Source organism: Oncorhynchus nerka, linkage group LG8, assembly GCF_034236695.1.
Source record: "Oncorhynchus nerka isolate Pitt River linkage group LG8, Oner_Uvic_2.0, whole genome shotgun sequence".
NCBI lineage: Eukaryota > Metazoa > Chordata > Actinopteri > Salmoniformes > Salmonidae > Oncorhynchus > Oncorhynchus nerka.
In genome coordinates this window covers 59,173,327-59,185,624 of record NC_088403.1, presented here as the reverse complement: position 1 = coordinate 59,185,624, position 12,298 = coordinate 59,173,327, and the positions used below count along the sequence as shown (strand labels likewise).

At 45.8% G+C, this 12,298-nt stretch overlaps 1 protein-coding gene across 3 annotated transcripts in view; it reads right to left on the bottom strand.

Annotated features, from left to right (window-relative positions):
* Positions 1-12,298, bottom strand: part of LOC115133867 (actin filament-associated protein 1-like) — a 145,496-nt gene that overhangs the window by 63,298 nt on the left and 69,900 nt on the right. For all 3 annotated transcript variants that reach the window (XM_065021947.1, XM_065021945.1, XM_065021946.1), the window contains exon 3: positions 11,292-11,374. In XM_065021947.1, coding sequence (XP_064878019.1) covers positions 11,292-11,374 — 83 coding nt within the window. The remainder of the gene's footprint in view (positions 1-11,291; positions 11,375-12,298) is intronic.

Genomic DNA, 12,298 nt, shown 5'->3' with positions numbered 1-12,298 from the left:
ATCAAAATGACGACGAACGGTTTTCCTACTAATTATTTGCCTCCTTTGAAATGTCATTGTATTTCCATGCCACTGGAATGCACTTTTGATGAAATCTTCATCAGAGCTCAGTGATGATGAGTGTATTCAGTAGAATGCTCAGTTGAAAACAAAACGTTGAAAACAACAGTGAGGAAACCTGCAACCCATGAATAGTTCAGGTGGACTTTTCCCAAGCGCGTTTATATGCCTAAAGGTCCTTGAAGCTGGGAACTCTTCACCACGCCACGGTCCCATTCTTATTTTTAAGTGTCACTTGTCATCATTCAATTTCCTCACTGTAATACAATTCGATTCACTCAGATTTACCGCTTGTTGTGCTGTTTCCACAGCGATGTCTCCTCATGCAACTGTTGTCGTTCGTTATAACCGTAAATCGTGTGTCTATGACAGAATAGTGGTGGTGAGGTCATTGCATTCCACTGTGGTTAGACCAATCCCCACGTAGGGGAAGCCCACTGAGAAACTGAAGACTCAGCTAGTGATGGCAGGGTTTGCCATCAACCCAGCGATATATTAAAAAACTAACACCACAAACAAATGAATAGTGATGAAGTCAATGGGTGGAATGTATTAATTGGGAAGTGATTGATTCTGATCCTGGTTCACACTGTGCACATCATGGATCGATTTACAACGCTGACATTGTTACACGCCAGCGCTAAATGTGTTTCCCTTTTAGCTTAGAAAACATTTGGATTGGCTAAATACAGAAGGACCGGGCTTATCCAACCACAACACGCCAATTGTGACAGACCGATGGCTTTCATTTGTTGGAGTTAGCAAATCTTCTTTTCTTTCCAAACCCCACAAGGTTTTTGTTTTTTTACATTTCACAGACATGCAAAAAGAGTCCCTTTATGAAGACCAACTCAGTACTTGGTATGGATAGGAGTGTGTGTGTGTGTGTGTATGTGTGTGTGTGTGTGTGTAAGAAAAAGAGGGGAGAAGAGTGGGTGGGGTGGGGAGAAGAGTGGGTAGGATGGGGAGAGGAGGAGGTGGGTGGGGAGAAGAGTGGGTAGGATGGGGAAAGGAGGAGGAGGGTGGGGTGGGGAGAAGAGTGGGTAGGATGGGGAAAGGAGGAGGAGAGGTGGGTGGGGAGAGGAGGAGGAGGTGGGGAGAGGAGGAGGAGGTGGGTGGGGGAGGAGGAGGAGAAGGGGGTGGGGAGAGGAGGAGAAGGGGTGGGTGGGGGAGAGGAGGAGGAGGGGTGGGTGGGGAGGAGGAGGAGGAGGTGGGTGGGGAGAGGAGGAGGGGTGGGTTGGGAGAGGAGAAGGGGTGGGTGGGGAGAGGAGAAGGGGTGGGTGGGGAGAGGAGAAGGGGTGGGTGGGGAGGGGAGGGTGGGGAGAGGAGAAGGGGTGGGTGGGGAGAGGAGAAAGGGTGGGTGGGGAGAGGAGGAGGGGTGGGTGGGGGAGGAGGAGGGGTGGGTGGGGAGAGGAGAAGGGGTGGGTGGGGAGAGGAGAAGGGGTGGGTGGGGAGAGGAGGGTGGGGAGAGGAGAAGGGGTGGGTGGGGGAGAGGAGAAGGGGTGGGTGGGGAGAGGAGAAGGGGTGGGTGGGGAGAGGAGGAGGGGTGGGTGGGGAGAGGAGGAGGGGTGGGTGGGGAGAGGAGGATGAGTGGGTCGGGAGAGGAGGAGGGGTGGGTGGGGAGAGGAGGAGGGGTGGGTGGGGAGAGGAGGAGAAGGGGTGGGGGCAGTGACACTTGCCAACATCAACACAGACGGAACTGATTTGTGTCTCAGCAGCAGGCCTGGCTATGCTTGTTCCATATTCTCCTACATAGAGCCGGAATGGAGCAGCACCACTCGCAAACCCACACTCCATGCAATGTATCCGAGAGCAACTGGAACTGAGCCACTCATCTGGCTCAAAGTAATGACATCAAATGGATGAGCTGAGTCTTGTACATGTACATGCCTAACCTGGGGGGGGGCAGACAGAGGATGAGAGGACACAGAGAGAGAGAGAAAGAGAGAGAGAGACAGAGAGCAAAAGAGACACACAGAGAGAGAGAAGGAGACACAGAGAGATAGACACAGAGAAAGAGACCAAGAGAGAGAGAAAGAGACACAAAGAGAGAGAGAGAGTGAAAGAGAGAGAGAGAGAGAGAGAGAGAGAGAGAGAGAGAGAGAGAGAGAGAGAGAGAGAGAGACACAGAGAGAGAGAGAAAGAGACACAGAGAGAGAGAGAAAGAGAGAGAGAGAGAAAGACACAGAGAGAGAGAGACACAAAGAGAGAGAGAAAGAGAGAAAGAGACACACAGAGAGAGAGAGACACAGAGAGAGAAAGAGACACAGAGAGAGAGAGAGAAAGAGACACACAGAGAGAGAGAGAGAAAGAGAGAGAGAGAAAGAGACACGGAGAGAGAGAGAAAGAGAGAGAGAGAAAGAGACACGGAGAGAGAGAAAAGAGAGAGCGAGACAGAGAGCAAAAGAGACACACAGAGAGAGAGAAGGAGACACAGAGAGATAGACACAGAGAAAGAGACCAAGAGAGAGAGAAAGAGACACAAAGAGAGAGAGAGAGAGAGAGAGAGAGAGAGAGAGAGAGAGAGAGAGAGAGAGAGAGAGAGAGAGAGACACAGAGAGAGAGAGAAAGAGACACAGAGAGAGAGAAAGAGAGAGAGAGAGAAAGACACAGAGAGAGAGAGACACAAAGAGAGAGAGAAAGAGAGAAAGAGACACACAGAGAGAGAGACACAGAGAGAGAAAGAGACACAGAGAGAGAGAGAGAAAGAGACACACAGAGAGAGAGAGAGAAAGAGAGAAAGAGAGAGAGAGAAAGAGACACGGAGAGAGAGAGAAAGAGAGAGAGAGAAAGAGACACGGAGAGAGAGAGAAAGAGAGAGCGAGAGAGACAGAGAGAAAGAGACACACAGAGATAGAGAGAAAGACACAGAGAGAGAGAGAAAGACACACAGAGAGAGAGAGAGACACAGAGAGAGAGAGAGACACACACAGAGAGAGAGAGACACACACAGAGAGAGAGAGAGAAAGAGACACACAGAGAGAGAGACACAGAGAGAGAGCGAGAGAGAGAAAGAGACAGAGAGAGAAAGAGACACAGAGAGAGAGATAGAGAGAGAGAGAAAGACACAGCGAGAGAGAGAGAAAGAAAAAAGAAAGAAAGAGAGAGAGAGAGGCTTCAGTCAGTCTGTCACTGAACGCCTGGGGCCATTATGTCTAATCACAGCCAGCAGTGTGTGTGTGTGTGTGTGTGTGTGTGTGTGTGTGTGTGTATGTGCCGAATAACACTGCCAGTGACTGCAGGTCAAAGGAGGAGCTATATGTTTTGTGGTTCCCCTAGGAAAGTAGAGAGACGGGAGTATCCAACTTCCTCTCTACAGTTTCCATCCCGCCCCCTCCTGTTAATCTACAGCGATGTCAGTCAGCAGCAGCAGGAAGGAACTCATTAACCCCTAGTAGACATTAACCCCTAGTAGACATTAACCCCGAGTAGACATTAACCCCTAGTAGACATTAACCCCAAGTAGACATTAACCCCGAGTAGACATTAACCCCTAGTAGACATTAACCCCGAGTAGACATTAACCCCGAGTAGACATTAACCCCAAGTAGACATTAACCCCAAGTAGACATTAACCCCAAGTAGACATTAACCCCTAGTAGACATTAACCCCGAGTAGACATTAACCCCTAGTAGACATTAACCCCTTGTAGACATTAACCCCGAGTAGACATTAACCCCTAGTAGACATTAACCCCTTGTAGACATTAACCCCAAGTAGACATTAACCCCTAGTAGACATTAACCCCTTGTAGACATTAACCCCAAGTAGACATTAACCCCTAGTAGACATTAACCCCGAGTAGACATTAACCCCTAGTAGACATTAACCCCTTGTAGACATTAATCCCAAGTAGACATTAACCCCAAGTAGACATTAACCCCGAGTAGACATTAACCCCTAGTAGACATTAACCCCAAGTAGACATTAACCCCTAGTAGACATTAACCTCTACCAGACATTAACCCCGAGTAGACATTAACCCCTTGTAGACATTAACCCCGAGTAGACATTAACCCCGAGTAGACATTAACCCCGAGTAGACATTAACCTCTAGTAGACATTAACCTCTACCAGACATTAACCCCTAGTAGACATTAACCCCGAGTAGACATTAACCTCGAGTAGACATTAACCCCTAGTAGACATTAACCCCTAGTAGACATTAACCTCTACCAGACATTAACCTCTACCAGACATTAACCCCGAGTAGACATTAACCCCTTGTAGACATTAACCCCGAGTAGACATTAACCCCGAGTAGACATTAACCCCGAGTAGACATTAACCCCGAGTAGACATTAACCCCGAGTAGACATTAACCTCTAGTAGACATTAACCTCTAGTAGACATTAACCTCTACCAGACATTAACCTCTACCAGACATTAACCTCTACCAGACATTAACCTCTACCAGACATTAACCTCTACCAGACATTAACCTCTACCAGACATTAACCCCTACCAGACATTAACCCCTAGTAGACATTAACCCCGAGTAGACATTAACCCCGAGTAGACATTAACCCCTAGTAGACATTAACCCCGAGTAGACATTAACCCCGAGTAGACATTAACCCCTAGTAGACATTAACCCCGAGTAGACATTAACCCCGAGTAGACATTAACCCCTAGTAGACATTAACCCCGAGTAGACATTAACCCCTAGTAGACATTAACCCCGAGTAGACATTAACCCCGAGTAGACATTAACCCCGAGTAGACATTAACCCCTAGTAGACATTAACCTCTACCAGACATTAACCCCTAGTAGACATTAACCTCTACCAGACATTAACCTCTACCAGATATTAACCCCGAGTAGACATTAACCCCGAGTAGACATTAACCCCGAGTAGACATTAACCTCTAGTAGACATTAACCCCGAGTAGACATTAACCCCTAGTAGACATTAACCCCTAGTAGACATTAACCTCTACCAGACATTAACCTCTACCAGACATTAACCTCTACCAGACATTAACCTCTACCAGACATTAACCCCGAGTAGACATTAACCTCTAGTAGACATTAACCCCGAGTAGACATTAACCCCGAGTAGACATTAACCCCTAGTAGACATTAACCCCTACCAGACATTAACCTCTACCAGACATTAACCTCTACCAGACATTAACCCTTGACAATGAATTTCCTAAAAGTAGGGCTCTGAGGTCTCCTGCCACCCTGACCATGTGACCCGCTCAGGAAAACTCCTGTCCTGGAGTTGAGTCCAGCTTGATTAAATCAAAATGAAAGCTGTACTCACCAAGTAAAACAGTGTGTGTGTGTGTGCAGCGTTCCGTGTGGTCTAACCAGGTCCCTACCCTTACATTTATCTATCTACTCTCTCTCACTGTAAAGACACAGTAAGCAATCAGCCTACACACACACACACACACACACACACACACACACACACACACACACACACACACTAGTGTGACCCAACGTCTCAGATTTTGGCCCTTTGTCCCACAACCAAAGAATCATGTCCAAAGAGCCAAATTAGGAAACTCTTTATGTGGTTGAGATCATTCAAGGCCACAGATTTCACAACTGTCTGCAGAAATCAACACTTCTAATATGTTCTCTCTATTCATCATACACACACAGTACTCTTTCATACGTTTTCCTTAACACACACACACACACACACAGTACTCTTTCATACGTGTTCCTTAACACACACACACACACACACACACACACACACACACACACACACACACACACACACACACACACGCTGGGTGGTTCAAAGTGAGGTTGATTGGGCTGGTTGGACTTAGACAGGAATTGGGGTGGCTATCTAATTAATGGATATACTGTATCAGTCTCCAAATCCCTAATGATGTATGTGTGTGTGTTAGCGACAGAGGGACTCTATCAACAGTGTCTTTCTCTGCTAATAGCACCACCCATGTGGCCAGCATATCTCCGCCCTACTCACTCAGAGGGTCTGTGTTAGCATGTTAGCATGTCAGCTGACTTTGCTAAATGATGTTATTATGCTTATTCTAGGAAGTCCAGGACTGTTGACCCAACACAATGCTATATAGTCATTCAATGGCCAGATCCAGTCATAGTCCTAAACCAAGATTGCGGCTGCACTAGTATCCCTTCCACATACAGTAACATCATCTGAAGCAACAGAGAGAAGCCCTGGTTCGTCTCATTCCGCTCCCTCTTCAGAGGGTGTGGGTTTGGCCCAGAACTAGTCCGTGGCCGGTCACAGAAAGAGCGTGGCTAGGGTTGCAAAACTTTAAATAAATTCCCAGATTTTCTAGAAATCCTGGTTGGAGGATTCTGGAATTCCTCCTTGTTCCATCCTGTTCTGGGGAAAACCAGTGAATTTATTGTGTGTTCCTGGAATTTGCAACAAGCCCGCCGCCGACACCCTCAGCCCTGGGTGTGTATGTGTGTGCGTGTCTTTCTCCCTAACATACTACAGGGTTGATATGACTTACAGGAATGGATGAGACAAAAGACAGAGCAAGGGAGCGATAGAGGGAGAGAACAGGAGAGGGGGAGATTCAAGGTATGTGAAACAGAACCAAAGAAAGTTGAAAAACACAGCTACTTGGAGAGATTTTTCCAGAGGTCAGCATCGCAATGTAATGAATGGTACTTTCAGCGAGAGAGAGAGAAAGAGATACAGTATATATAGAGAGGGAGAGAGAGAGATACAGTATATATAGAGGGAGAGAGAGAGGGAGAGAGAGAGAGAGAGAGATAGATACAGTATATAGAGAGAGAGAGATACAGTATAGAGAGAGAGAGAGAGAGAGATACAGTATAGAGAGAGAGAGAGAGAGAGAGAGAGAGAAAGAGAGAGATACAGTATATATAGAGAGGGAGAGAGACAGAGAGAGAGAGAGAGAGAGAGAGATACAGTATATATATAGAGGGAGAGAGACAGAGAGAAGGAGAGAAACTGCACTCCCGTCTCTCTAGTTTCCTAGGGGAACCATAAAACATGCAACTCTCCTTTGACCTGCAGTCACTGGCAGTGTTCGGGATACACACACACACACACACAGGTGTGTCAGGAGTAGGTAGGTGGCGAGAGAGCAGAACCATATTGAACTCAAAACTACCCTTCTGCTTTATAGGAGACTGTAACATCCTCCAATATGATTGGACGTGACATTCATGGGACAGAGTTGTGCATGCGATCTGTGTTGAGCTCATGCAACATGTCTCAAATTGTCCAATCACATGTGGTTGAAGAATGGGGAAAGAATTCCCTTCTCAAGGACAATGAACAAGTTGCGTTGCGATCTGATTGAAGACATTGCATTTCTAGTACAAATCACTACCATGCCCAATCAGTGCATTCGGAAACTATTTCCCTGGACTTTTTCCACATTTTGTTACATTACAGCCTTGTTCTAAAATAGATTAAATTGTTGTTTCCCCCCCATAAATCTATACACAACACTCCATAAAGACAAAGTTTTTAGAGATTTTTGCAAATGTATAAAACAATATAAATATATGAAATAGGACATTTACATACAGTCAAAGGTTTGGACACACCTACTCATTCAAGGGTTTTTCTTTATTTTTACTATTTTCTACATTGTAGAATAATAGTGAAGACATCAAAACTATGAAATATCACATATGGAATCATGTAGTAACCAAACAAGTGTTAAACAAATATATATATATATATATGTATTATATTTGAGGTTCTTCAAAGTAGCCACCTTTTGCCTTGATGGCATTCTCTCAACCACCTTCATGAGGTAGTCACCTGGAATGGATTTCAATAAACAGGTGTGCCTTGTTAAAAGTTATAATAATACATTTGAGCCAATCAGTTGTGTTGTGACAAGGTAGGGGCGTTATACAGCAGATAGCCCTGTTTGGTAAAAGACCAAGTCCATATTATGGCATGAACAGCTCAAATAAGCAAAGAGAAACGACAGTCCATTATTGCTTTAAGACATGAAGGTCAGTCAAAATCCGGAAAATTTCAAGAACTTTGAAAGTTTCTTCAAGGGCAGTCGCAAAAACCATCAAGCACTTTGATGAAACTGTCTCTCATGAGGACCGCCACAGGAAAGGAAGACCCAGAGTTACCTCTGCTGCAGAGGATAAGTTCATTAGAGTCAACTGCACCTCGGATTGCAGCCCAAATAAATGCTTCAGAGTTCAAGTCACAGACACATCTCAACAACAGCTGTTCAGAGGAGACTGCGTGAATCAGGCCTTCATGGTTGATTTTGCTGCAAAGAAACCACTGCTAAAGGACACCAATAAGAAGAAGAGACATGCTTGGGCCAAGATACACGAGCAATGGACATTAGACTGGTGGAAATCTGTCCTTTGGTTTGATGAGTCCAAATTTGTGATTTTTGGTTCCAACCGGCGTGTCTTTGTGAGACACAGAGTAGGTGAACGGATGATCTCTGCATGTGTGGTTCCCACCATGAAGCATGGAGGAAGATGGTGTGGGGATGCTTTGCTGGTGACACTGTCTGTGATTTATTTAGAATTCAAGGCACATTTAACCAGCATGGCTACCACAGCATTCTGCAGCGATACGCCATCCCATCTGGTTTGCGCTTAGTGGGACTATCATTTGTTTTTCAGCAGGACAATGACCCAAAACACACCTCCAGACTGTGTAAGGGGTATTTGACCAAGGAGAGTGATGGATTGCTGCATCAGATGACCTGGCCTCCACAATCACCCGACCTCAACCCAATTGAGATGGTTTAGGATGAGTTGGACCACAGAGTGAAGGAAAAGCAGCCAACAAGTGTTCAGCATATGTGGGAACTCCTTCAAGACTGTTGGAAAAGCATTCCTCATGAAGCTGGTTGAGAGAATGCAAAGAGTGTCCAAAGCTGTCATCAAGGCAAAGGGTGACTACTTTGAAGAATCTCAAATATATTTTATATTTTGATTTAACACTTTTTTGGTTACTACATGATTCCATATGTGTTATTTCATTGTTTTGATTTCTTAACTATTATTCTACATTCTAGAAAATAGTAAAAATTAAGAAAAACCCTTGAATGAGTAGGTGAGTTCAAACGTTTGACTGGTACTGTAAGTATTCAGACCCTTTACTCAGTACTATTGTTGAAGCACCTCTGGCAGTGATTACAGCCAATTCTTCTTAGTTAAGACTCCTCAAGCTTGGTACACCTGTATTTGTGGAGTTTCTCCCATTCTTCTCTGCAGATCCTCTCAAGCTCTATCAGGCTGGATGGTGATCAAAGCTGCTTGATCAGGTTCAAATCTGGGCTCTTGCTGGGCCACTCAAGGACATTCAGAGGCTTGTCCCGAAGCCACCCCTGCGTTGTCTTGGCTGTGTGCTTAGGGTCATTGTCCTGTTGGAAGGTGAACCTTTGCCCCAGTCTGAGGTGCTGAGCGCTCTGGTGCAGGTTTTCATCAAGGCTCTCTGTACTTTGCTTCGTTCATCTTTCACTCAATCCTGACTAGTCTCCCAGTTCCTGCCACTGAAAAACATCCCCACAGCATGATGCTGCCGCCACCATGCTTCACCGCAGGGATGGTGCCAGGTTTCCTCCAGAAGTGACGTTTGGCATTCAAGCCAAAGAGTTCAATCTTGGTTTCATCAGACCAGATAATCTTGTTTCTCATGGTCTGAGAGTCCTTTAGCTGCCTTTTGGAAAACTCCAATTGGGCTGTCATGTGCCTTCTTCCATTTAAGAATGATATAAGTCACTGTGCTCTTGGGGACCTTCAATGCTGCCAAATGTTTTTGTTTTGGTACCGTTACCCAGATCTGTGCCTCGACACAATCCTGTCTCAGAGCTCTACGCACAATTCCTTCGACCTCATGACTTGGTTTTTGCTCTGACATGCACTGTCAACTGTGGGACCTTATATAGACAGGTGTGTGCCTTTCCAAATCATGTCCAATCAATTACATTTACCACAGGTGGACTCCAATCAAGTTGTAGAAACATCTCAAGGATGATCAATGGAAACAGGATGCACCTGAGCTCAATTTTGAGTCTGATAGCAAAGGGTCTGAATAATAATTGTATATAAGGTATTTCTGTTTTTTATAGTTAATAAAATGTGAAAAATGTTCACTTTGTCATTATGGGGTAGTGTGTGTAGATGTTTTATTTAATCCATTTTAGAATAAGGCTGTAACGTAAAAAATCCAATGAAAAGTCAAGGGGTCTGAATACTTTCCGAATGCACTGCATGTGACGTAAAGGTTGTGATGTCATAGGTCAGAGAGAGAGAGAGAGAGAGAGCGATGGTGTGTGAGGTGGTCTTACGAGCCAGGGGTGTGATGTCGTTGGTCAGAGAGAGAGAGAGAGAGAGAGAGTGATGGTGTGTGAGGTGGTCTTACGAGCCAGGGGTGTGATGTCATAGGTCAGAGAGAGAGAGAGCGATGGTGTGTGAGGTGGTCTTACGAGCCAGGGGTGTGATGTCATAGGTCAGAGAGAGAGAGAGCGATGGTGTGTGAGGTGGTCTTACGAGCCAGGGGTGTGATGTCGTTGGTCAGAGAGAGAGAGAGAGCGATGGTGTGTGAGGTGGTCTTACGAGCCAGGGGTGTGATGTCATAGGTCAGAGAGAGAGAGAGAGATGGTGTGTGAGGTGGTCTTACGAGCCAGGGGTGTGATGTCATAGGTCAGAGAGAGAGAGAGAGAGAGAGCGATGGTGTGTGAGGTGGTCTTACGAGCCAGGGGTGTGATGTCATAGGTCAGAGAGAGAGAGAGAGAGAGAGAGCGCGATGGTGTGTGAGGTGGTCTTACGAGCCAGGGGTGTGATGTCATAGGTCAGAGAGAGAGAGAGAGATGGTGTGTGAGGTGGTCTTACGAGCCAGGGGTGTGATGTCGTTGGTCAGAGAGAGAGAGAGAGCGATGGTGTGTGAGGTGGTCTTACGAGCCAGGGGTGTGATGTCATTGGTCAGAGAGAGAGAGAGAGAGAGCGATGGTGTGTGAGGTGGTCTTACGAGCCAGGGGTGTGATGTCGTTGGTCAGAGAGAGAGAGAGAGCGATGGTGTGTGAGGTGGTCTTACGAGCCAGGGGTGTGATGTCGTTGGTCAGAGAGAGAGAGAGAGCGATGGTGTGTGAGGTGGTCTTACGAGCCAGGGGTGTGATGTCGTTGGTCAGAGAGAGAGAGAGCGATGGTGTGTGAGGTGGTCTTACGAGCCAGGGGTGTGATGTCATAGGTCAGAGAGAGAGAGAGAGAGAGAGAGAGCGATGGTGTGTGAGGTGGTCTTACGAGCCAGGGGTGTGGGATCTCAGGGAGTGGCATCTGAGGGGGTGCAGAAAGGCTGCTGTGGTCCTCTGACTTGAACGAGGGCTCTGAGAGAGGAAGACAGAGAGATCGAATTACAATCAACAAACATAAAATGCAATGGCATGTATTAGGTATGATGATAATGGCAATGAGGTAGAGTATGTGGATTGAGGGTATGAAATGGCTGTTGGTCCGGGTGAGAGTGGAGTGAGATTGTGTAAAGGTTGTGTGATGGTGAAGGTTGTGGTCTTTAATGTTGAGGGTCGTGTGGAAGATGTAGGAGATGTGAGATTGTGTAAAGGTTGTCTGATGGTGAAGGTTGTGGTCTTTAATGTTGAGGATTGTGTGGAAGATGTAGGAGATGTGAGATTGTGTAAAGGTTGTGTGATGGTGAAGGTTGTGGTCTTTAATGTTGAGGGTCGTGTGGAAGATGTAGGAGATGTGAGATTGTGTAAAGGTTGTGTGATGGTGAAGGTTGTGGTCTTTAATGTTGAGGATCGTGTGGAAGATGTAGGAGATGTGAGATTGTGTAAAGGTTGTATGATTGTGAAGGTTGTGGTGTTTAATGTTGAGGATCGTGTGGAAGATGTAGGAGATGTGAGATTGTGTAAAGGTTGTATGATGGTGAAGGTTGTGGTCTTTAATGTTGAGGATTGTGTGGAAGATGTAGGAGATGTGAGATTGTGTAAAGGTTGTATGCAAGATAATGTTACAGTCACTTTATCCCTACCTACAGTATATGTACATACTGTGTGTACCTCAACTACCTCGTAACACTGCACATTGACTCAGTACTGGCACCTCGTGTGTACAGCCAAATTATCGTTACTCATTGTGGATTTATTCCGTGTGTCATTATTATTATTTGACTATTATTTTTTCTCTCTACATTTTTTGGGAACGGTCCTGTAAGTAAGCGCCTCATTGTCAGCCTGTTGTTTACGAAGCATGCGACAGATACCACTGTATTTGATAATAGCTGCGGTTGT